The 25000-nt window shown below is 41.1% G+C and overlaps 1 protein-coding gene across 1 annotated transcript in view; it reads left to right on the forward strand.

The window, feature by feature from the left end:
* LOC140367800 (netrin receptor UNC5D-like) overlaps positions 1 to 18864 on the forward strand; it is a 111881-nt gene extending 93017 nt beyond the window's left edge. Inside the window, exons 6-18 of the mRNA XM_072454468.1 lie at positions 542 to 709; positions 4963 to 5127; positions 5393 to 5425; positions 6404 to 6589; positions 7344 to 7487; positions 7580 to 7798; positions 8534 to 8618; positions 10787 to 10955; positions 12470 to 12700; positions 13947 to 14096; positions 16015 to 16182; positions 16368 to 16546; positions 18050 to 18864. Of these exons, the coding sequence (XP_072310569.1) occupies positions 542 to 709; positions 4963 to 5127; positions 5393 to 5425; positions 6404 to 6589; positions 7344 to 7487; positions 7580 to 7798; positions 8534 to 8618; positions 10787 to 10955; positions 12470 to 12700; positions 13947 to 14096; positions 16015 to 16182; positions 16368 to 16546; positions 18050 to 18257 (2105 nt within the window). The 3' untranslated portion in view covers positions 18258 to 18864. The remainder of the gene's footprint in view (positions 1 to 541; positions 710 to 4962; positions 5128 to 5392; positions 5426 to 6403; positions 6590 to 7343; positions 7488 to 7579; positions 7799 to 8533; positions 8619 to 10786; positions 10956 to 12469; positions 12701 to 13946; positions 14097 to 16014; positions 16183 to 16367; positions 16547 to 18049) is intronic.
* The last annotated feature ends 6136 nt before the right edge of the window (positions 18865 to 25000 follow it).

The raw sequence follows: 25000 nt of genomic DNA on the forward strand, positions 1-25000 counted from the left end.
TACACATACTTTGTGTTGGCCCTGTGTTCATACATCAATATGACATGCATTTCCTTAAACGTGTGATTTTTTTTACTCAAGAGCTGCTTCAATCTGCTCATCATCTAGTTTGTCTAGAAATGATCAAAGTCTTTCGTAGATCCTCTGTTATGACTTTGTTCTTGCTGTATTGTTGTTATGAGCGTGCATTTAGCTGCCACATAAATGAATGTGATTCATTCTGACAAGTATCTTTGTGGCCGATCGATCATTAATTTACATAATGATAATGAAGTCTCTGACAGCCTTACTGCTCCCAGTCTCTTTCAACAGATGCACATGCCGAGGCGCTAGTATTTCTTCACCCGCCATTACAGAGAATGAGCTTATTAGTCAATCACTCTACATTACTTTAAACAACAAATCAGGAGTGGAAATTTGGCTGGCAGATGGGAAGATGTCATTGATCACATTTGTCTTGCTTTGTGACAACGCTCTGTGTGTGTATTCAGAGGCAGTTTGCGAGTCTATCTAATCTCTCCTTCATTGTTATTACCTGCAGTGAACGGAGGCTGGTCGATGTGGACGGACTGGTCCCCCTGTAATGTGCGCTGTGGGCGTGGCGTGCAGAAACGCTCGCGCTCCTGCACCAACCCCACTCCTCTGAACGGAGGGACCTTCTGTGAGGGCATGTCAGTACAGAAGAGCACCTGCAACATACTCTGCCCAGGTACGCACTCTGCAAACGAGCTGTGTAAGGCACAACACGCATGCAAGCCTACGCTATGAAGCACTAATATAAATCATGTAAACATTAAGCAGAAGAAACTGTTTTATTTAAATTTTAGCTTTAGCACAAATATGTAATACAAGGAGGAACTGAACATGTTCCTTTAGGGAGATGCTGAAGAAAATGTGTGTTTTACCATTTGTTCAGGGCAAAGAGACAGGGACTCTCACAAATCTAAACAATGTTCATCTTTATCACTCTGGCTATGTTTTTAGAGAAAGAGAGAACAAGTACAGAAGAGTTGTCTAGACTAGGACGACAAGTTTCCTCAAAGGTCTCTCAGATTATACACTTTCATTTATAATGTTCACTTCTAAAATCTCTCTAGCGGGTGGTTCAAGGTTATTCAGTATTTGTTTGGCCCTTAATAATGTCTTATTCAGCATGACCTTATTCTGCCACTAATTACACATACTAACATTTTTCTTATTCATAAATTCCTTATTAGTGAGACGATGTTGCATGAGTTATGTATGTGTTGTTTAGGGCTAGTACCACAACACCTTCATTTTTAAGTCTTAACACCATACTAATTATGCAATAATAAAGACTTTATTATTCATTATAATAATGAATTAGATTTATATAGTACTTATTTGGACACTCGAAGACTGCACAAAGTGTTAGTAAATGTCTAAGCAGCAGCAGAATAAGGTTTAGTAGAATAAGACATTAATAAGGGTTGATTTAATATATATTAACATAAAATGAACCACACACGTATGCAAATTAGCTCCTTGTTATGTGTTGAAATGTGTACCCTAAAATAAAGTGTTACAGATTGTATAATGGTTTACAGCTTTCCGTACACTAGAAAATGTACCTATCGCTCTGCACAAGGAAGACATTTGTTCCACATGCCAAAGCACAGCACGCCTCATCTACTGATGTTGTCTGTGGCTTTTTGTTTATCTTTAATACAATATGACTCGCCTTCAAGAAGCATATTTAAAGAAAATGTATAGGAAATGTGGAGCAATCACTGAGTCCATCCTCACCTCCTCCATCACTGTGTGGTACGCTGGAGCCACAGCCAGGGACAAACAGAGACTACAGCGCATTGTGCCTCTGCTGAGAAGGTGATTGGCTGCAGACTTCCAACTCTGCAGGACCTGTAAGTCTCCAGGGCTCTGGGTCGAGCAGGTCGGATTACAGCCAACCCTTCTCACCCTGGATAAGGACAATTTGAGCCACTCCCCTCAGGCAGGAGGCCACTCCCCTCAGGCAGGAGGCCACTCCCCTCAGGCCACTCTCCTCAGGCAGGAGGCTACGGTTCATCCAGACCAGAACCTCCCGCAACAACAACAGTTTCTTACCCTCTGCCATTGGACTCATGAACACTTCTCAAGTCAAACACTGACTTTAACCATAATTTAATCGCTCACTGCACGTAGTAAGCCATCTTTTTGTAAATTTAAATCGTTTTTCTTCAGTGCATGCCCTTTTTGATATTATCCATCCTGTTTTTATTATTGTTCATCGTTGTATGTTGCACCAAATCACCAAGACAAGTTCCTATGATTGTGAATTTTGTTCATTGACAATGGCAAGAAACCTTTTCTGATTCTGATAAAGTGGATGAAAAGAGAGAAAGAGACTTATCAATATTGCCATGAACATCTGCCCTGCCCATATTAGATACATATGCTTTTCAACACAGTGTCAATTCAATACCAGGATTTAAAAGTTATCAGGAAATGGCACAGCACAGCTTTCTACAACTGCTTTTGCTTCTTAACCTTCTCCTCGGGTTTGAACATAAACAGGATGCATTTGTGTCTAGATTAGCATAAGGCAGTCAACTTAAGAAAGTGGAGGAGGACATTTCAAATGGCACCTTGAGCTAAGAAAGTGACTCTGTGACTGCACACCACAGAAATGTGAAAAAAAATAAAAAAATATGTATCTCATGAAAGTCCTCACATCAAATGACAATAATACAATCAGCTAAAACACATTGTAGAAGTTATAAAAGAAGGTAATGGTAATTGGTATTGATTTTTTGTTTTGGAGCACTGCAGCAGTGTCATTGGATGTTAAATTTATGTTGTAAGAGAAATTAGGACAGCCTGACTAGTGGCTTCTTCTTTTAAGAGAAGCTGCACACATACAAATACACATACACACATACACATACACATACACATACACACACGCACATGCACATGCACATGCACATGTACAGGCACAGGCACAGGCACAGGCACAGGCACATACACATGCACATGCACATGCACATGCACATGCACATGCACAGGCACAGGCACAGGCACAGGCACAGGCACAGGCACAGGCACATACACATACACATGCACATGCACATGCACATGCACATGCACATGCACATGCACATGCACATGCACATGCACAGGCACAGGCACAGGCACAGGCACAGGCACAGGCACATACACATACACATACACATACACATACACATACACATACACATGCACAGGCACATGCACGTGCACATAGACGCAGGCACGTGCACAGACGCAGGCACAGACACATGCGCAAGCACAGACACAGGTACAGACGAAGACACAGGCACAGGCACAGACGCAGACACATGCACAGGCACATGCACAGACGTAGACACATGCACAGACACAGGCACATACACAGGCGTAGACGCAGGCACAGACACAGACTCAGGCACATGCACAGACGTAGACACATGCACAGACACAGGCACATGCACAGACGTAGACACAGGCACATGCACAGACGTAGGCACATGCACAGACGTAGACACAGGCACATGCACAGGCACATACACAGGCGTAGACGCAGGCACAGACACAGACGCAGGCACATGCACAGACGTAGACACATGCACAGACACAGGCACATGCACAGACGTAGACACAGGCACATGCACAGGCACATACACAGGCGTAGACGCAGGCACAGGCACAGACACAGACGCAGGCACATGCACAGACGTAGACACATGCACAGACACAGGCACATGCACAGGCACATACACAGGCGTAGACACATGCACAGACACAGGCACATGCACAGGCACATACACAGACGCAGACACATGTACAGACGCAGGCACAGACACAGACCCAGACATAAACAAAGTATTCACATCTTAAAAATTGCTTAAGTTTATGTATTTCCTAAATTACACACACAGGGCAAATATTCTAAAGCTATAACCTATTGCAAAAAAAAGTAAAAGTTTCTATATTGTTTCTAAATTGTTTTGTCACGTTTTTCTAATTGTTATTTTGTTTGATGGGATAGTCCTTGCAGTCTGTGTCATCAATAAGCAACATATTATCCAGAATGCAGGGACAATTTACACGCAACAGACACAACTTTCTGTCAATATATATTGTTATCAGGTATTATGTCAATTCATAACTTTTGTGTGATTTATATGGATTTTGGCCCTTGTTTACAGTATAGTTGCTAGGTATCTGTTGTGGAATTGCCTCTACCTGCATCACATCTGCTGCTCACATAGAAATAATAGAAGCCATATTAAGGGTCGTCAGGAGACTTTAGCAACAGCAACGGTTTGGCTGCTGCATCAGAGAGATGCAAAGCCAGAACATTTGGTCACCCTGCACGCTCAAAAAGGAGTGAGAAGTAGTATAATAATACAAAACCAAACATCAGAAAACTATTATCACCATTGATTTTAGTCCTCGTTACTCTTAAATATGTATGTGCAGTTTATTTTAGCGGACACTTGAGGGCGCATTACAGCACTATTTTGCCAACTATACTGTATAAAAGATAGATGTAGTGGTTGTGGAAAAGTTAGTGAAACCTTTTAGTGGAGCTGAAAATACATTAGTTCCTATCATGGTTCCTATGGCAGAACGCTCATGTGTCCTGATATGGAGCCTGCTCCAAAGGAATACGCTCCATTGGCACAGAATGAGAGTGTGGGATATTTATGTGCTACTCATGTCCAGCCAGAAAGTACAATTATAAACTTCACCAAAATTGTCCAACTGGGCGACATTTTTGTCATGATATTATTGTGTTCACTTTGTGAAATATTTAGTATAAACTGTCATATGCACTTTAAGTAGATTTTTTATTAACTCAGAACAGCCAATGCTTTTGGGACCTCTAGCATCTCCCAACTGCGTTGTACATTGGGAATTATAGGTGTGGTGGAACTACTGGCTGATTTGACCCGTCTCCCTCTGCTTCTAAACTTTCAGTGGATGGCGGCTGGGGGGAGTGGGGCGACTGGATCCTATGTAGTGCTGACTGTGAGCGGCAGAGGTCCAGAGAGTGCACTGCTCCTGAGCCCAAACACGGAGGAAAGCTGTGTGACGGAGTGTCCTTGTCTGTAGAAAACTGCACTGGAGGAGAGTGTACTCAGGGTGGGTATGGACCAGCTCCTGTAAGACCCTTTGTGTCGGGAGACTGTGTCATTATGCATTTACTGCTCATCACTCTTGGCAGCGTAGGCCTACATCATGATCATTTTTATAATCACGCTCATTAACGGTACACTCATCCATCTTCATTAGTCTTCCTCTCTACTTGATATACTTAACATGGGCATGCATGCATACACAAGCAGCCATTAGAACAAAACACTTCTGATGATCCCCAGGGTATTCATTTGTCTCTCATTCTTTACAGATCGAAAGTTGCTGCATGATCCAAAGCCACAAGGTGAGTCTCTCAACTTTTAGTAGTTTTGATCAAATATTCTAAATTAGCCCCTCTCAATTAGCAGTAGGCTATATATATTACGATTTATAATAAGTTTTTAATAATAAGAGATAATGAACGTAATGCGACCCAATAAACCCAATGTTATTCAGCATCAAAGGCTCACAACTTAGAGCTTCTTTTCTTTTCCTGGAATTTTCAAATCAACCTTCAAAGGAAAAATATATAGGCCCATCCTTGGGTTTCAGGATGATGAAAATTTAGGACCGTTGTCATAGCAATTAACCATTTGAAATCCTATTAATCCTGAAACCCATTAATAATTTCTTTTTACTATAATTTCAGATGCCTATAATCATTCATAACATAATTTATTTACATTTATTACTTCTTTTCCGTGATACTGTTTTTTTCATTCACAGTGTGTATCAATATTTTTTCTCTTGCCCAGTTTTGTTCCACCAAAACTTCCCAACCTCCCAATTAACCTACTACAGTAGAGGTTACTGCCACTTTGCATTGTCCTTCCTCAATTCAGCTTGTGAATTGTTTGTGTTGTTTTGGGCTGATGTTGCACTGTTCGGACCAGACAGACCGTAATCATTGAAGATGAGCTCATTTAAAAAATTGGTGTTATTTTATTCCAGAGGCATGCCAAGCTCCTCCACCACACCAGAGCAGAGAGGTGTTTTAGATGATAGTCAGGTGCTGGCTTAATTATAAGAGCTTTCCTTCCGAGGTTCCTCATTAGTAGCTTTAACACTCCACAAAGGAACAATGAAGATGTGCATCGATAACGTCTACAAAGAAAGCTGAAAGTGGCAGTAGCGTCAAACATGTCTTGCTTTAAAAAAAAAAAGAAGTTTCTACTTTAACGCTGCTTTACAAGTTTTGAGATGATAAAAAAAAATCTGCAAGATCTCATGCAATAATCTGGAAAGCCAAATCACACTCTAAACATGTGTGCATTTCTTTCAGGCGTGGAGGGCAGCAGCGATGTGGCCCTGTACTCTGGTCTGGCTGCTGGTGTGGTCACTGTGGTGGTGCTGATCGTGGCTATAACACTGTACAGACGGAGCCAGAGTGAATACGGGGTGGATGTCATTGACTCCTCCGCACTCACTGGAGGATTCCAGTCTTTCACCTTCAAAACATCTCGCCAAGGTGAGTCCACTCAAGTCCATGATTTATTTTTTATTGTTATAGATATTTTGATGGCCTTCTTGATATTAAGGTGGGCAATAGATTTCAAGTTCTTTGTTATGGTTTTCTTATTGCATGGTTTTAAAGTTGAATGTTAATGTTGAAAATATTTTGCAGTGCTTTATTAATCTCATTCAAAAATGTAAGAACATTTGGACAGTCCCAAAACACATGATGGGCTTATTGACAGCCACAATGTCTTCTAATTATATTTGTTCAAAGAAACTAACTTAAAACAGTATGTTTTCACTCACTAACATAAAAAGATTAGCATTTCCCAGGCAAGGTAACTTAGCTCTCAAAATGAGACATATTTTTACTAAGGCTAGCATAATGGGTTACCACAGCAACAGCTCTCAGCGGGGTATAATAAAGTTCATTTTGATAACGCAGCAGGAGCCAGCTAAAGCTTTAATCTAAGTCCTTTTCCCCTAATGTACACGGCCAAAAGCACCCAACCTACAGAAAACCCCACATACTCCGCTCCACTGTGTAGAAGACTGTGGCACTTATTTAGATTTTTAGTTTGTAAAAGTGAACCTAATTCCTGACAATGCAAAGTGCAATTGACATTTGACATTTGTATACGCTGTTTAATTGAAAATGTTTAGTGAAGAGTGAATAAAATGGTCATCAATAATCACTCAATTATTCCTTGTGTTAGTTAGTCACACTGATCAATTTAACAAAACCTGTTCTCTGGATTTTTTTTTAGCAAACCCTCTCCTCATCAACTCGTCTATGCAGGCTGATCTGACAGTGTCACGCACCTACACCAGCCCCATGTGTTTTCAGGACTCCATTGACAAGGAGCTGATGGCTGAACGCTTGCTCTTGGACCCTATGCCTGATATCAAAGGTCTGTCAAGTCTTGCCCTTTAAATTAGAATTATCTCTAACCCCTCTATTCATTTAAAACTACGGTAACTTGTTTTAACATGATATTTTCAGGAGTTGCACAGAGGACAGAGTACCCCATCATGTCCCATCCTCAGACGTTTCCCAGGGGTCTGGCTCCAGATTACAGAGGGGTACTAGTCGGGCCGACCCTAGGCAGGAGAGGAAAGAATCCCTTCAATGCACAAGTCTCACAGTGGACCAGTAAACCTGTGCACCGAACGTCTGCAGTGTTCAGCCATGCAGGAGGAAAGCTCATGGTCCCAAACACAGGTGAGGCTTTTCACTGATACATAAATTCTCCCAGACAATGACAAATCCTACTCAAATGTTATCAAATGTTAAAGCTATCAGTCCCTGACACTGGAGCAATGAGTGTCGGCTGTTGCATTTTTAAATCTGTTTGGCATTGTCATTGTTATCTGTGAAAATGCCTTTGACTGACCCCGCAACACGAACAGGAATATATTATTTACCAAAGAGATGAACTTTGACAGCAGTGGCATTTTCAGTTGAGCGGACGCTACTGAAAACTCAATCTAGTGACATTATGTCATGTATCTTTTAACATTTAGCTTCACCTACCAACATTTAAAAGCATTATTGATAATCACAGCAGTTTAAAAGTTCACACTGTACAAGGACTTGAGTGCAATGCCTTCTCATTATTCAGGCACATCGTCTTTGTGGCCCACATACATCATCCTGTCACCCGAGGAGTTTTATGCACTGCTGCATATATTGGCAGTAATTGTTTGTCATCTGTACAGCATCTTAAGACTGTGTACACACTGCCTAGATTTAAGTCTTGGAATTAGGTCGTCTGAGAAAGTGTATGCTAATGACATCCCGTGTTGTTTGCATTGCTCACAAGTACAGGGGATCTTCTACAGTAAAGTTTTGTAGGGCCAGTAGTTACCTTGACTGACACTTGTGAAAGAAGAGCTGACAGCACAGCAGGTGTGGCTGTGTGCCGTATGTGCCATTCACGGTTTTGTTTCTCTGCAGGCATCAGTCTGCTGGTGCCACATGGGGGTATTGCAGAAGACACTACATGGGAAATGTACATGATTATCAACCAGGAGGACAGCAGGTAGGCCATGACACTGCGCTCTGCTTTATATAGAGCTCCTCTTTAATCTTTTAACTTGTCACACCTCATCATCTCCATCCCTGTGTCTTCTCCTCTTCTGTGTTTTCAACATGCTATTTTATGCTCTTCAACTTGACACAGATGATATTTTCTGTATCTTTACTTACTTGTCTAGCAAACAACTTTAAGATTATGGTTAAAAAAAAACAACAACAACTAAACTAGATCAATGACCTACAATGTATGTGAAGTCCATAACCAGATAGTAGTTGTATACCCAGACATTCACTGAACATTTAGCAGCACATGAAACACATCTGTCCCTTCTCCTCTCTCGGTCTGTTAATAGCTCAGGGTCGTGTGGGCACAGATACAGATCAGAGGTCAGTTGAAGGTTGTGGCTCAAAGCTCAGTTGCACACTTTTCGGCCCAGAGCCCCGTCAGCTGAGCCAGGCCTGTGCCCTCCAGGCTGCTGCTCTGCTCTGATAAGCCTGATTCTGTTTACCCCTCTGCTTGTCCTTTTCTGAGCTGCAGGAGCCGCGCACCACTGAGCTGTCAGTCAAACTCTATCTTCTGACAACTACAGAGTCCAGGGCAGAAATGGGATCCTTTCTCCCCTTTTAAACCCTGGCCATCTACATAAGACTCTGCTTGCTTCAGCAAAGAATAGGAATCGATCAACTCTGGCTTGGTTTCAGGTGTTCTCAAGAGCTTCTCCATGTCCACAGGGCTTTAGCCTGTGTAGTGAGAGGCTCAGTTGGTGGCTCTGGGTAGAGCAAGGACACAATCACACAGGCTGCAACAGAATACACAGACGTCACATGAGTCAAAGTTCACACTGAACCTTTTGAAGGCGTTTTTTGCAAACATGTTTTTGCAAACATCTTTGTAGAGTGATATTTTACTTAGTTAGTAAAAAGAAATTTAGCTTTTTTCAATTTTAAATATTGTTTTAATGCTCTTTCTATCTAGACAAATATTAAACAAAGGTTAAAAAAATGTGTACAGTATTTTGTATACAAATAAAAATTAACACAGGAAGAACATTCTTAATAATACACTATGTCATGCAATTGGCACTAGAAAAAACTAAATGTATTCACAAGTGATCTAATAACCCTAAACTGCTCCAATATGAGGCATAATGCAGAAGAGACATTCCTTTGTTCTCATAAGCAGAATCAAAGATGCTAAATAACCATCTTTAATCTTTGCTCACAGGCAATCTGCCCAATTAGCATAGTCTCCGCAGCAGCAGGTAACCTTGTTTTTTCTCTGGGCTCAGGGCTGATTTGCACAAAGTGCAGCTGCAGGGTCACACTCTTCTCTCACTGTAGGATTGTATTTTTAGACTCTGGATTGTAACTCTTTATGTTTTTCATGATTAGAAATGGCTTGAACAGAATTGCATCTTTCCACACACTGTACATATAACTGAGCAATAGCAATGCTCAACATGCGATAATCACTTCATTAGAAATGTCATTCCCCCACAACTGTTGGACGGATGTTGTGTTACTTATGTCATTTGTCTTTTTACTATTGCTTTAAGTGACATTATTGGGATGTAGTTCACAGCAGTATCATAAGTGCATGTGTTTGTATGTGTGCTTCATGCTCAACTGCACTAGTATTAATGATGTGGAGAAAATGTGGCTGTTGCTCCAGCGACAACAGCATGTCCTCAATGCTGAGGTGTCCGGCCGGGCCAGCTGCATGACTGATGGTGGGCCCATCGATTGCTCTCTGTCTTTAGGGCTTCCAGCCAAGATTACGCCCCTGGCCAAGAGCAGCTTGGCTTGGCTAATCTGTCACCAGGCCGACTCGAGCGGGCTTCATAAGCCCCATCGACCCACAGAGCATACACACTGTGTGCGAAGGCCTGTCCTCCCCAGACCCTCTATCCATTAGTCTTGGGGCTTTAATCTTCCTCCATCTGAATGTCTGCATGTCAGCTTGTCTGGGATTGATTCATTAAGGCTTAGTTTATTTTATTTATTAAAGCTGGGGTTACATATTTTCCATATGTAAGCAGTGATATACTGTATAGTGCTTATCAGCATGAATTATGCAAAAATGTTTTCCTTTATTGGGAGCAGAAACAGCAATGTCTTTTAGAAATAATCCCTATCATTTCGGTGGTGCTTGATAAATGTGTTGTTTTACAGTGCTCTCTCTGATGACGGCTCAGAGATCTTCCTCAGTCCAGCAGTCACATACGGCCCCACAGGCTTGGACCTGTCCTGCCCTATAGCCATGACCATAGCTCATTGTGCGGAGACTTGTCCTAACAACTGGACCATCCGACTAAAGAGGCACGAACAGGACAAGTGGGAGGTGAGAATATTTCTTATTTCCCTCTTTCCATAATTATATCATACTTTTTGTATTTTCTTTTGGTATAGGATTTGTTAAATGCAACTACATACGCTGAAAAGATTTCTGTTAGTTTAGTATACAATCAAAATAAGTCCTTCATATATGGAAAATATTATTTATATTTTGCCTAGTTTGTAAGTTTATAATTATCCTTCTTTGGCAACATAAATTAATATTTTAAATATTTTTTACAATGCAACTTCCTCATAAACTGCCATTTGACTGATATTTACCACAGGTACTATCCCACCAGATAAAGTCATAATTACAAAAATATAAAAACATTTTTGGTATCCTGTTCTGTTCACTTTTTCAAATGGGGAATTTCTTACACTCCACAAAACTCCCTCTGAGTCATTTGCACTACTCCACACTTTTAACAGCAATCCAAACAAACTATGTGACTTGAAATAAGAGCAGACATGTCAAAATTGTCACCAAACGTGTAAAAAAAAACCTCATCAGAAGTGTGTAATGGACCAGTCTAAGTGCCAGGGCCTGCAGTTTACATGACCTTGTGGAGCTCTGAGTCCCTCCGCGCACACTTTTTTCCCTCGGAGTGACATTTACACAGATGTAATTTACCGGCAGATGCGCGGCGCAATGGGAGCCATCTCTATATGCCACAGAAAGACAAGAATAGGGCATAGACACATAGAAGAGGGATGAGGCAGCCAGATGGATTCTGGGAAAAGAGCAATAGATGTTCCCCCAGAAAATGTAACATTCTGACCCTTCTCTGTCATTGTGAGATAATGAGCCCTTTATCTCAGGAAGGATGCTTACTCAAACTGCTCATGTCGCAAATTAGTGACATAAAAAAGAGATGGAGGTCTATGTCCTGCACTTTCATTCCTTTTGCCCCAGCTGCCTCTCAGTGCCATTCCCATTACTGTGTTCAGAGTTACAGTTTGACTCCATCATCTCTTTCTGTCTATCTGAGGGGGATGAGCTATGTCATGGAGATGCCTCACGTCGCCAAGGCTAATGAGGCAGATTTGAATGGCTATGGACCACTAAATTACCCCAAAGCCTTTCACGACTTAAAGAGCCGGACTATTTGCAGGGCCCAGTGGGGCCTTTCTGGGTAAAGCTAGCTTGTTCTCCTGTGTCTGGTGGGATTCATCCCGGGTCCGGCTCTCCGGTTTCCTCTATCAACCTAAAAATTGTACAGGGCAAATCTTCCTGAACAAGCTCAGTTAAACATCCTTAGATTGGTTCTCTGCTTTTGTGCTGCAACTGTCCACTGGTACTGACACATTGCCTCATTGAGGTCAAATGCACTGGAGGAAATTCTCCAGGGATCAATCAAGTTTACTCAAGCTTAATCCTAAATATTTTTTGCTTCCCGTGCCTCCTACACTATTGTTGGAACTTCAATCAATCATAGCAAATACAAATCTACTTTTGTCCTCATGGTAAACCTTTGTGATTTGTGTTGTAAAAAGTCCCCGCCCTCCACTTCTTTACAGGAAGTGATGTCCATGGAGGAGGAGAGCACTAGTTGTTACTGTCTGCTGGAGGCTCAGAGGTGCCATGTGCTTCTGCAGCAGCCGGGCCAATATGCTCTGGTGGGAGAGCCATTGAACCAGGACGCAGCAAAGAGACTGCAGCTGGCGGTGTTTGGAAGCCCTGACCCCAGCAATGCTCTCGGCTTCACCCTCAGGGTCTACTGCGTGGACGACACACCGCATGCCTTTCAGGTAGCACAAGTGAACAATTGAAATGTTTGTTTTGCAAATGTTCATCCGTCTATAATTTGTAAGTCCCTCTATATAACACTATATCACACTAGTCATAGACCAAAATATATGAGTACAAGATAATAGTCCAGCCAAAAGAGTCCATACACCAATGTACTCTTTATTCCAGTTCCAAACCCAAATTAATTAGAATTCTAGTGTAAAACAATGAATATCTAAACTGTTCACAGAAGCTGGAAATTAAAATGTAAAGAGTAAAACAAGAAAGAGGAAATCAAACATTGCTGGCTTATGATTCTCGGAGAAATAGATTTGTTGGCAGTGGCTGCTGTTTCTGCCTTGAAGAGTTTCTGCTGTTTGTGCTCCACTGAAGATCTGCCTGCTCACTAACATGGCCAGTGGGAGATGCTTGATGACTAAGAGACAAAGAGCCTGTTTTAATTACAAAGACAACAGATGCTCCAAGGTTGCTTCTTTGCCCTTTCTTTGTGTAATTAAATTTGCTCTCTGTTAATTAAATGGCTTTCTGCATTCCACACACTGACTATTTGGACTCTTTAAAATGAGCCACATTCTCAGTTGTGACAGTGATCAGATCAGGGTTGTCTGTGTGAATAGTGGTGCATCTCTCTCTCTGCTGTATGAGGGCTCAATTAAGAGAGCAAATTACCTCATTTTATCATCAAGAGTAATGTTTCCAAAACACTTTGTCCTAGTGCATTTGTAATACCCTCATTAGCTCTCATTCTTAAGTTCTGACTGTGGATACTTGTCCTTTGCACTTCTGCTATTTCAGTATACGCACTCCTGCTCATTTATTGTTGCACTTGGGAGGTCAAATCACATGTGAAAAATTGGTTGTGGGTCGCCTTGAGAGTCGATTCACTTCTGCTCTCCATCAGTCAGACATTGTTTTGGTTTTTTATCCTTTTTGTTTGTGCTTCATACAACAATTAATTTCCCCAGTGAGTTTGAAGCTAGAATCGATCAGCCTGAAGACAGCCGAATGCTTTGCATTTCCCATTCTGCTCACTGTGCCACTGGGTGTAAGCTTCATTCATTGGCATGAAGCCCAGATATAATGGACCTGCTTTGGCACAATCTCTTTTCCAATCCCTTAATTAACCTGTATACTTTTTGGTAGACATTTGCATAAAAAATATGCTACAGATGACAAAATTGAGAATGAGAATGAGCCCTCCTTTCTGCAAAAAAAAAACATTTTAATCCTTCTTTTTCCCATCAGGAATTGGCAGTGACAGAGCAGAGCCAAGGAGGGCGTCTGCTGGAAGAGCCCAAAATGATGGTGTTCAGAGGGAACAAGAACTGTCTCCAGGTGTCCATCCAGGATCTCCCACAGCTGCTCTGGACCATCAAGCCTTTCACCACCTGTCAGGTACACTGTCAACTACCTCGGCATTTGAGCTTGTGTGGGTCCAGTCTGACACTAATGTTAATCTAAGCGACTATGTTGGGTCCTGACCTCGGAAGAAACCGTGCGCCTTCATCTTCTGTGCCTCTTCTGATCATCCATTAGAACTCTCTTATGTATGTGATGTCTTATGAGGCCGCATCAAAGCTAAAGGACAGCGGCAAGGACACAGCGGGAATCATAAAGCTATAGCTATCTTATCTATTCGCACAACCTTACCAAATTAATTATGACTGCAAGGCATTCCCTTTCTCACACACATTGAGGTTCAGAGCTCTCTCTACCTAGGGGTCTACATGCAGTTTGTTCAGCTCTGCCCTGTGATGTTTATCCCAGCAGTCACATCCTATTAGCTGAATTAGTCCAGCCCACAGCGCCTGCAGAATGGCAACAAGGTGCTCTTCATACAGGCAGGCACAGTCGTATAGGGACAATTGATTTCACCCTGAATTCACACCAAAAGGAGCCTGTCTAAATCACCAATCATTCTATCTGGTGTATCCAAAACGAGCATCCCCATAACGCCTCTGACCTCTTCTCTAGTCTGCACTGTCTGGGTCACGGTCGTCAGAGTGGGATGTTTAGATTAAGTCTTTTGAGGAAAACCTTACCCTAGTTTGGGTAAATGAAACTATTGTCTTGTTTTTATTAACACCTTCCTGTTTAAGTCACTCAAACACACTGTCAGCACCAGTATTGCCAGATTGTTGTCAACAGATGGTATGGTTCAGATGAATGGAACACTGTCCACTCCAAAGTCTCCACAATAGTGTTGCCTGGTGGTTGAGGGGTTAAGCCGTGTTGTGAGTTTGAGTCCTGGCTTTGACAATGTTCTGCATGTCCTCCCTTCTCTCTCATCCCCATTTCACGCTGAACTGCCCTGTCTGATAAAGCCCACAGGCCAAAAAAAAAGGAAAGAAAAATACAATCTTAAATATGGCCATATTAAATGTTGACTAGGTTTGAGTTATTTTGAAAATTCTTGAAGTAATAGTGGCATTTTTAAAATATATGTATGTGTGTATGTAGGTATGTATGTATTATTTTTGTTGTTGTTTTTCTTGCTCATTACAAATGAGAAAATGCTTGGTTTATTTTCTATTATTTTCAGTAATTATATGCTTATGTTATGCTTTGTTCATGGGCAAGCTGTTTTCTTTTTGATAAGTCAAGATAAATACTTAATTCAAACACATATGAACTTCTCTGCTTTATCTATCTTATTATCTCCAGTGATTTGGTAAATGAGGTTCACTGAAGAGTAAAAGTGAGTTGTAACTAGATTTGATCTTAATCATGGTTCCCTTTATTCAGCGAGATGTCTACGAGGAACATTTTGTCCCTAGTTTTCTTTTGAATAAAAAAATGGGCCACTTTTTTTGCAAATTATCAGGATGCATTTTTTGATGCCTCAAAAAATAGGTCAGGACATCCTCAAACACATCAGTCTGAATAGACAGTTTGTTTACTAAAAGCGATACAGGCAATGATAATGCATAACTTTATGAGGCTACACTGATCCAAAGTTGTTAAAATTATTCAAAAACCACAACCACATTTGATAGTTAAGTCTTGCCATTATCTGACATCATCAGGCTAAAGAATTGGGTTCTAAAAAGTCTCCAAAAGTCACTCTTGCCTTTAGGGTATAAACCTTTCCTTTATTTTTATTAGACTTTAGCCGTAATGTGCAGGAATACATGCGTTAATGGGAAGTGTGTCCTCACCAGCTCCAGTGCCTGATGGATAAATGGCTTGATTAGGTAACACCATTGATTAGCTGAAAAGGCCACTCATTTAGTTTTAATCATGGAAAAGTGGGCAGTGAAGTGCGATTTAAATAACAAACGACGTTGCCGTCTTCTTCTCTCTGTCACCCCAGGAGTTCAGCTTTTCCCAGGTGTGGAATGCTCACCAGCGCCCCCTGCAGTGTGCCTTCTCTCTGGAGCGTTACAGCCACCACTCCTCGACTCACCTCTCCTGCAAGATCAGCATCAGACAGGTCAAAGGTGACGAGCAGCTCCTCCAGATCTACACGTCTGTGCTGGAGGTGAGTGGGCATGGGTTTATTTACACAGAATGATTCTTGATTTGATTTAGAGGTCTGTTTAACGAGCCACTCGGGGAGCTTCTGCACATATTGTGAAACCATCTTCATACAATCTTGTCCTTTTAAAGTTGCAGTGTTTGCAGAGATTGCCCTTAAGCACTTGTTATGTTTGTCTTTTTTACCAGAATGAAAAGGGAGTGGTACCTTTTTGCAGCCAAGCGGACTGCAGCGTCACCTCTCAGACAGGGTCAAGGGCCTTTAAAATCCCTCCGTCCATTCGTCAGCGGATTAGTGCCACTTTTGACTCAGCTAATGCCAAGGGGAAAGACTGGCAGTTGTTAGCTCAAAAACTCCAAATCAGCAGGTAAAGTATTTATACATATTTCACCTTTATACCAGTTCAACTAGGGAATAGCCAAGTTGCTTTTACATTTGTATATAGAACAAAGCACATACACAATACTATATGAGAAATAATTATATGAATTCACTTCCACATTGCACTGCAAAATTATCCTCATGGAGCATTTAGTTATATTGTTGTAAATAAATTGGTGTCAAAAGGTTTTCTGCTCTAGGTTTCCTGCTGCATATGTTTTCTTTTGCTACTTTTGTCCATGATTTGTCCTATTGTAGGGGCTAAAACAGACTAAAGCTTCTACCCTTGATAAGAAGAGGAAAGTAAATGAACAATTGATAGACTTGATAGAATCAAACTTGTTATACAAATGTTATATGGCAATGTGTATAAAGTTCAAAATTTGAATACTATTTCATCTTAAATTTAAGCAGCGTGCCCGACCTAATCTTCCATCCTCAACCAGCCTTTAGTAAAGCACCGCTCAGCTGATTTCATTATAGATCTGGAAACACATGCACACTGAATAAATGTGCAAAACAGAGGGACAGAAGTTGGGGAGGCAACTTTGACAAAGTCTGTCAAACTATAGATGTTTGACAGAATTCTGAAGAATGGTCTGTTGGACAGTTGAGCCAGTGGCAAATGTGTTCATGTTAGTTATCCTCATTAGCAGTGTTTCTGCATGAGCTCAGTCCTCCGGCTCGCTGCCGAACTCAGCAGGGGTCAGGCAGGTCTTCTGCGTGGGCTGAGGAGATCTTCTCTTGTTTGGTAATGGTATATCTATTTGTGCTTCCAAAATGCAGTCAATAATCAAGTGCTTAAAGCCATGAAGAGCATTAGATTAGGGCAGTCAGCTCCGAGAAGCACTTGAGAAGAGATAAAGAAAGCGGGAAATGACCTTGAAAGTACATATTCTCAGTAACTGGCAAGATAAACATGAACCAGCAAGTAGATTATTAAGGAATTCAGTGTTGACAACAGACCTCTGTGCCTTGGGGATGGCAAAGATTATGCTGTTCCAGAAGTTAAACACCTCAGTAAGTATGTAATATGCATGCCTTTGTTTAGTTAAGCAGATTCACCAAAAGTATTTATCTGAATTGATGAGGAAGTCATCAACAAAGAAGGAAGAGAACAGCACAGCAACAGATCAGAAGACAATACCCCAATGAAACAGTGCACTCTGTTGGATGAAAGTGGAAAAAACACAGTTTTTGCAATCGGTATTGTCCACTAATAGAATACTTAATAATACATTTTCAACAACTAATATAATTTATCTTTTCTAATATGACAAGTGTGTTGATAATTAAATCAATTTGTTATTTTGTTAGAAACATGTCACCCAATTTATTTCAGTATATTTCCCCAAAGGCCTGTTGAATTACATGTTGTGTGGTTTTACAGAATTGCATACTATATATGTAAGGATAATTTAAGACACAAATTTTACTGTATGTTTATGAACTTCATACTGAGTAAGACTTTCTGTAACTATGTCCGTAGGAATCTGTGCTACTTTGCCTGTCAGGAGAGTCCTTCGTCAGTCATCCTGAGCTTGTGGGAGGCCCAGCACCAGGGCTCAGCAGACCTAGACTCTTTGGCCAGTGCTCTGGAGGAGATCAGCAGAGTGCAGGCGTGCAGGACAGACTCTTTAGGCCACAGTGAGGAGGAGCTAGACTCCCTGGACTCAGAGCGCAATCATCTGGGATAACAGTTACACTGCTGTGTGAGTTTTGTCAAGAAACAGAAGATGGATAGATAATACAAGTGTTGAACTGTTGATGTCTTCTGATAAACCAAATAGAAAACTGCGCTGGAGTCTTTGTGAAATGCTATCTCTTATTCTCCATAAAGAAGCTCAAATGAAGCAGAGGTTGTGCATCTGTGTCAATTCCTGACAAGATCATTCTTGAGACGGTGTATTCAAGGTTTATGGATATGTGTGTTGGACTTGCCACATATCATATGATGGAATATGTTTTTGACAGACTGCCAATCAATCATGCCACAGCGGTGATCTCCCTCCAGGATGCTTGGGCTCCTGCCCTTCCATAGTCCTCTCCGCTGTCAAAACATTCACTCATGTCATTCAGTTGGCCTTTTTCTGCCCCTCTGCACACTGGATAAGATTACTGTTGGTGGGAAACATATTGGATGTAGGTTGCCGAACAGCTCGTACACACTAGAAATATGAGGCACTTAAAATATGGCAAAGACAACGTGACATTCACCACATTTTTATAAGTGATAACGTGATCTGAAAACTATGATATATTGGCATGTTGGGGTGTTGAATTAAATCTCATACAACAACTGCATTCCACTGAGATTTTTTAATTTGACATGAACTGACTTTTATTTCCTGTTCATTTTATTTTATTTTTTACTCATGGATTAACTTAAAAACAAGTGGAAGTTCATTGGACACTCAGTCACTCAGACAGACATTATTCATTCCCAGGCTTGGCATATGCTTGAACAGAAAATCTATGATTTGGTCATCCATCTACTGAGTTCTTCCCTTAAGCTAATAAAGTGACTTTGTGTTAAACTGTGTGTTTCTATTTTTAACTACACTTAATGTCTCTGTACATTGTCCCCTCAAATCCTTCACTCAGTTCATCAAATAGTGAAATAGCTTCGTTATGACTAAAGCCGTTTCACAACTGGTTACCCCCGGTTACAAACAAGAATCGTTTTATTATCTGCTCTTGCGATTAAAACTGCTGTGGTCCTTATTTAAATAAAAGAGGTTTGATTTTACAGTTGATAATTAGTAAATAAGTTTTGTAAGTTCTTATGCAGTAAGTAAATATGGGAAACTGCTAAAGTGAGTGAATAGTAAATCTGGAAATCTGTCATGTCTTTGTGAAGACTTTAATATCTTTAGCCTATAGCAGAAACAGGGCCAGGATTCATGCGCCCATCTGTCATATTTGTGCTCATGTGTCTGAATGTACGTCAACTCGCAGCCAGGGAGAGTGACTTGTGGACTTGTCCCTGAGAGCTCCTACTGTCCTTCTACACCAAGGTTTCTTTGGACAACCAATGCATTTCATGTTTGATTTAAAGCACAGGCTGTTACACTGGGAGGTAGTATTTAGGCTATATAACATTTACAGTAGTTACAGATTGTCCAATAGTTGCCCACTTGGCTCAAATATAAATATGTCATGGGTCATGACAATTTAATTTGGGTTTTTATGTAGGGATGATTAAGTTTTATGATGTCTTTTTGGCATTGCAGGAACAAATCATTTAGCATAAATACGTAGCCTATACAATTACATCTATCATATTATGAACAGTTTTTTTTTAAATGAATGACTCAGGCGTTTACAATTTATTCAAGACTCTTGGTCCATTTTAAAATGGACAGTGACTGACAGGGTTGTTGTTCGTTATTCAGCCGCCAGAGGGGGCTAGTCATCTTTCCCTGAGAGAATCACGTTTGTGCCATGCTTGCTCTGGTGTTTCAGCACTGGAGGAGGGAAGCTCTCAGTCCAATGGTAACCATTTATTCAGTTATATTTATTGTTTAATGTTTTGTAGTACTAACTCAGATATTAACATTTTCTGTACAACATTTTCTGAAATGTTTCAGAAATTCGGTAAATCTTTTGCACACTTAACTATACACTCCAGTCACAAAACAATTCAGAATCTTAACTTTGTGAATTAGAGCTTAAATTTTAAAAACGGAATACAGTACAAACATTTTTATCAGACATTTCAACGTACTTTACCATCATCAAGACTTTTAGACGTGTGATGTGAGGGAGGTAGAGGGAGCTATAAGAGGGAACTATAAGAACTGTTTCACATGGTTTCTGTAGGTTTGAGAGAGAAGTATGTCCTTAAAATATGAATCAAATTACACACAACTATTTTATGTAACAAAAAAAGTTCATTTTAAATTTTGCTTCAGAAATTCTAACTGTTTCAGACTTGGACAATCCAGCCTCTGGTTCTAAATCTGGATTGATCTGAATCATTTGTGGCACCAATGGGAACATTTCTCACAGTTATCTGGCTCCTTCTCAGAACAGAAAACACGAGCTCTCAATTAGAAACACACATGGTAAAGGACTTTGGCCCTAACACTGTCTATTTCAATACAGAAACTCACACACACCAGAAGAAAAAAATACAATCTGTGAGCATCCAAACTCAAATAACAGAGGAAGTCACACATGAATCAAACAGGGACAATGGTCTCAGTAGAGGGTACAGAGTGTATGACTGCAGAGCATCCTACAGCCGCCATTGTGGCGTTACAGGGTTTTTTTTCAATCACTTTGACACTAATGTGTACATTTTTGCACAAATTCCAAAACTTTCCACTCGGGGATTGAACGCTCTACTCACATTTTCACCACCTTACATCCATTTTCAAGCCCTAAAGTGCCTATGACAGGTTGAACTCCTCATTGCACTAAAATGCAGATAAGATAAATATATTTTGAATGTTGCTAAAACAAAACAAAAACTAAAAAAATGTAATCACAGAATAGCAATTTCTTTAGGTTTATAATTTGACTTCCTGTTTGTAATTGATGATCACACTATGTAATTACCCAGCAAACACAGGGCCAAAACTTGTCTAATGTGACCTTTTTTATTTGACAATGAAAATATAGAAGAGTACCTTTATTTTGTCGAATTAATGATTAGAGATTTAAAAAATGTGTTTCTTTGTGTAAATTATGCATACATTTTGACTGGAATGAGTATCCCTAGTGTGACGTAATTTTCTACAGCTTTTTTTTACGTTTTCTCCACAAATACCTACTTGATTGGTGTAAAACTATCATGTGTATGTACAACAGGTATAAATACACCAAATAAAGTCAAAATTAGAAAATTGTAAAAACAGACATACGAACTTTAAATCTCAAATCAAAACTACAAAACATTTTTACAGAACTTAAAGCATAATGATCAAGTATTTAAACGAAGAGAGCATTAACAAATTCAGGCAGGTTCTACAGTCTGTCCAACTAAAAACTGTGATCCAGGCCCATTGACACAGAACAAACAACGGAACATACAACAGAACACACGACAGAACACACAACAGAACACACAACAGAACACACAACAGAACAAACGACTGAACACACGACAGAACACACGACAGAACACACAACTGAACAAACGACTGAACACACGACAGAACACACAACAGAACACACGACTGAACACACGACAGAACACACGACAGAACACACGACACACACGACAGAACACACGACAGAACACACGACAGAACAAACGACTGAACACACGACAGAACACACGACAGAACACACAACTGAACAAACGACTGAACACACGACAGAACACACAACAGAACACACGACAGAACACACGACAGAACACACAACTGAACAAACGACTGAACACACGACAGAACACACAACAGAACACACGACAGAACACACACCAGAACACACGACAGAACAAACGACTGAACACACGACAGAACACACGACAGAACACACGACACACACGACAGAACACACGACAGAACACACGACAGAACAAACGACTGAACACACGACACACACGACAGAACACACGACAGAACACACGACAGAACACACAACAGAACACACAACAGAACACACTTCAGAACACACAACAGAACACACAACAGAACACACAACAGAACACACTTCAGAACACACAACAGAACACACACCAGAACACACAACACACACGACAGAACACACAACAGAACACACTTCAGAACACACAACAGAACACACGACAGAACACGCAACAGAACACACAACACACACGACAGAACACACAACAGAACACACGACAGAACACACACCAGAACACACGACAGAACACACAACAGAACACACAACAGAACACACTTCAGAACACACAACAGAACACACACCAGAACACACAACACACACGACAGAACACACACCAGAACACACGACAGAACACACAACAGAACACACACCAGAACACACAATAGAACACACACCAGAACACACGACAGAACACACACCAGAACACACGACAGAACACACAACAGAACACAAAACAGAACACACACCAGAACACACGACAGAACACACACCAGAACACACAACAGAACACACACCAGAACACACGACAGAACACACACCAGAACACACGACAGAACACACAACAGAACACACGACAGAACACACGACAGAACACACACCAGAACACACAACAGAACACACACCAGAACACACGACAGAACACACACCAGAACACACGACAGAACACACACCAGAACACACGACAGAACACACACCAGAACACACACCAGAACACACACCAGAACACACGACAGAACACACGACAGAACACACGACAGAACACACAACAGAACACACAACACACACGACACACGAACACACACAGAACACACAACAGAACACACACGACACACGAACACACAACAGAACACACAACAGAACACACACGACACACGAACACACAACAGAACACACAACAGAACACACAACAGAACACACAACAGAACACACAACACACACGACAGAACACACAACAGAACACACGACAGAACACACAACACACACGACAACACACGACAGAACACACAACAGAACACACAACAGAACACACAACAGAACACACGACAGAACACACAACAGAACACACAACAGAACACACAACAGAACACACAACAGCACACACGACACACACGACAGAACACACAACAGAACACACAACAGAACACACAACAGAACACACAACAGAACACACAACAGAACACACAACAGAACACACAACAGAACACACAACAGAACACACAGCACACACGACAGAACACACGACACACACGACAGAACACACAACAGAACACACAACACACACGACATAGACCCTATTCTTAATATAATAAATACTTCACTGGAAAGTGGCTATGTTCCACAGTCCTTCAAACATGCAGTCATTAAACCTCTTCTGAAAAAGCCTAATCTAGATCCCGACCTATTGGTAAACTACAGACCTATTTCAAATCTTCCCTTCGTCTCTAAAATCCTTGAAAAAGTTGTAGTAAAACAGCTTTGTCGCCACCTGCAGGACAATAACTTATTTGAAGTTTTCCAGTCAGGGTTCAGAGCCCACCACAGCACTGAAACTGCACTAGTTAAAGTCACAAATGATTTGTTATTAGCCGCTGACGATGGACTGGTCTCAATCCTGGTTCTGTTGGACCTTAGCGCAGCGTTTGACACCATCGACCACAACATTCTACTGCAGAGGTTAGAATGTGATGTAGGTGTTGGAGGAACAGCCCTCAGCTGGTTTAAATCCTATCTATCTGATAGGTTCCAATTTGTTAATGTAAAACAGAGCTCCTCACCAAGCTCTAAAGTAATTTACGGTGTGCCACAGGGTTCGGTACTCGGTCCAATTCTGTTTACTCTTTATATGCTGCCATTAGGCAACATTATCTGAAAGCATGACATTAACTTCCACTGCTATGCAGATGACACTCAGCTGTATTTATCAATGAAACCTGATCAGAGCGATCAAGTAGACAGACTTAGTGCTTGTGTGAAGGAGATAAAAACCTGGATGACACTAAACTACCTGCTTCTTAACCCTGAAAAAACCGAGGTCATTGTGCTTGGCCCTAAGCATCTACGAGACGCTCTATCTGAGCAGATAGTCACACTGGACAATGTCAGTGTAGCCTCCAGTTCTACTGTAAGAAACCTTGGAGTCTTATTTGACCAGGAGCTCTCATTTAAAGCTCATATAAATCAAGCTTGTAAAACAGCCTATTTCCATTTGCGCAACATCGCCAAAATCAGAAGAATCCTGCCTAAAAGTGATGCCGAAAAACTTATCCATGCATTTGTAACGACTAGATTAGACTACTGTAACTCCCTGCTTGCAGCGTGTCCTAAAAGCTCCATAAAAAGCTTTCAACTGGTTCAAAATGCAGCAGCAAGATTACTAACAGGAACAAAAAGAAGAGAGCACATTACGCCGGTGCTGAAGTCTCTTCACTGGCTCCCCGTCGAGTCTAGAATCAAATTCAAAATTCTACTCTTGACCTACAAAGCCATAAATGACATGGCCCCATCCTACCTCAAAGATGCTATAGAACCATATCATCCAAACAGAGCTCTTCGCTCTCAGAATGCTGGCCTTCTGGTGGTGCCAAGAGTCTCTAAAAGTACTGTAGGAGGTAGAGCGTTTAGCTACCAAGCTCCTGTGTTATGGAATCAGCTCCCGACCCATGTTAAATATGCTGACACAGTCTCTTCATTTAAGTCCAGGCTTAAAACGTTCCTCTTCGAAATCGCTTATGGTCAGAGTAGTTAGGAACAGAAACATAAACCCACAGCTTCAGCTACGCTGCCCTAGGAGTAACTGTGCTGGGGGAAGTATGACAGCTTGAGCACTATCCTCTTCTTCTTC

This window comes from Eucyclogobius newberryi, unplaced genomic scaffold (assembly GCF_026437365.1).
Source record: "Eucyclogobius newberryi isolate DKJ021-1_F unplaced genomic scaffold, fEucNew1.0.hap1 SCAF_2, whole genome shotgun sequence".
NCBI classification, from domain to species: Eukaryota; Metazoa; Chordata; class Actinopteri; order Gobiiformes; family Gobiidae; genus Eucyclogobius; species Eucyclogobius newberryi.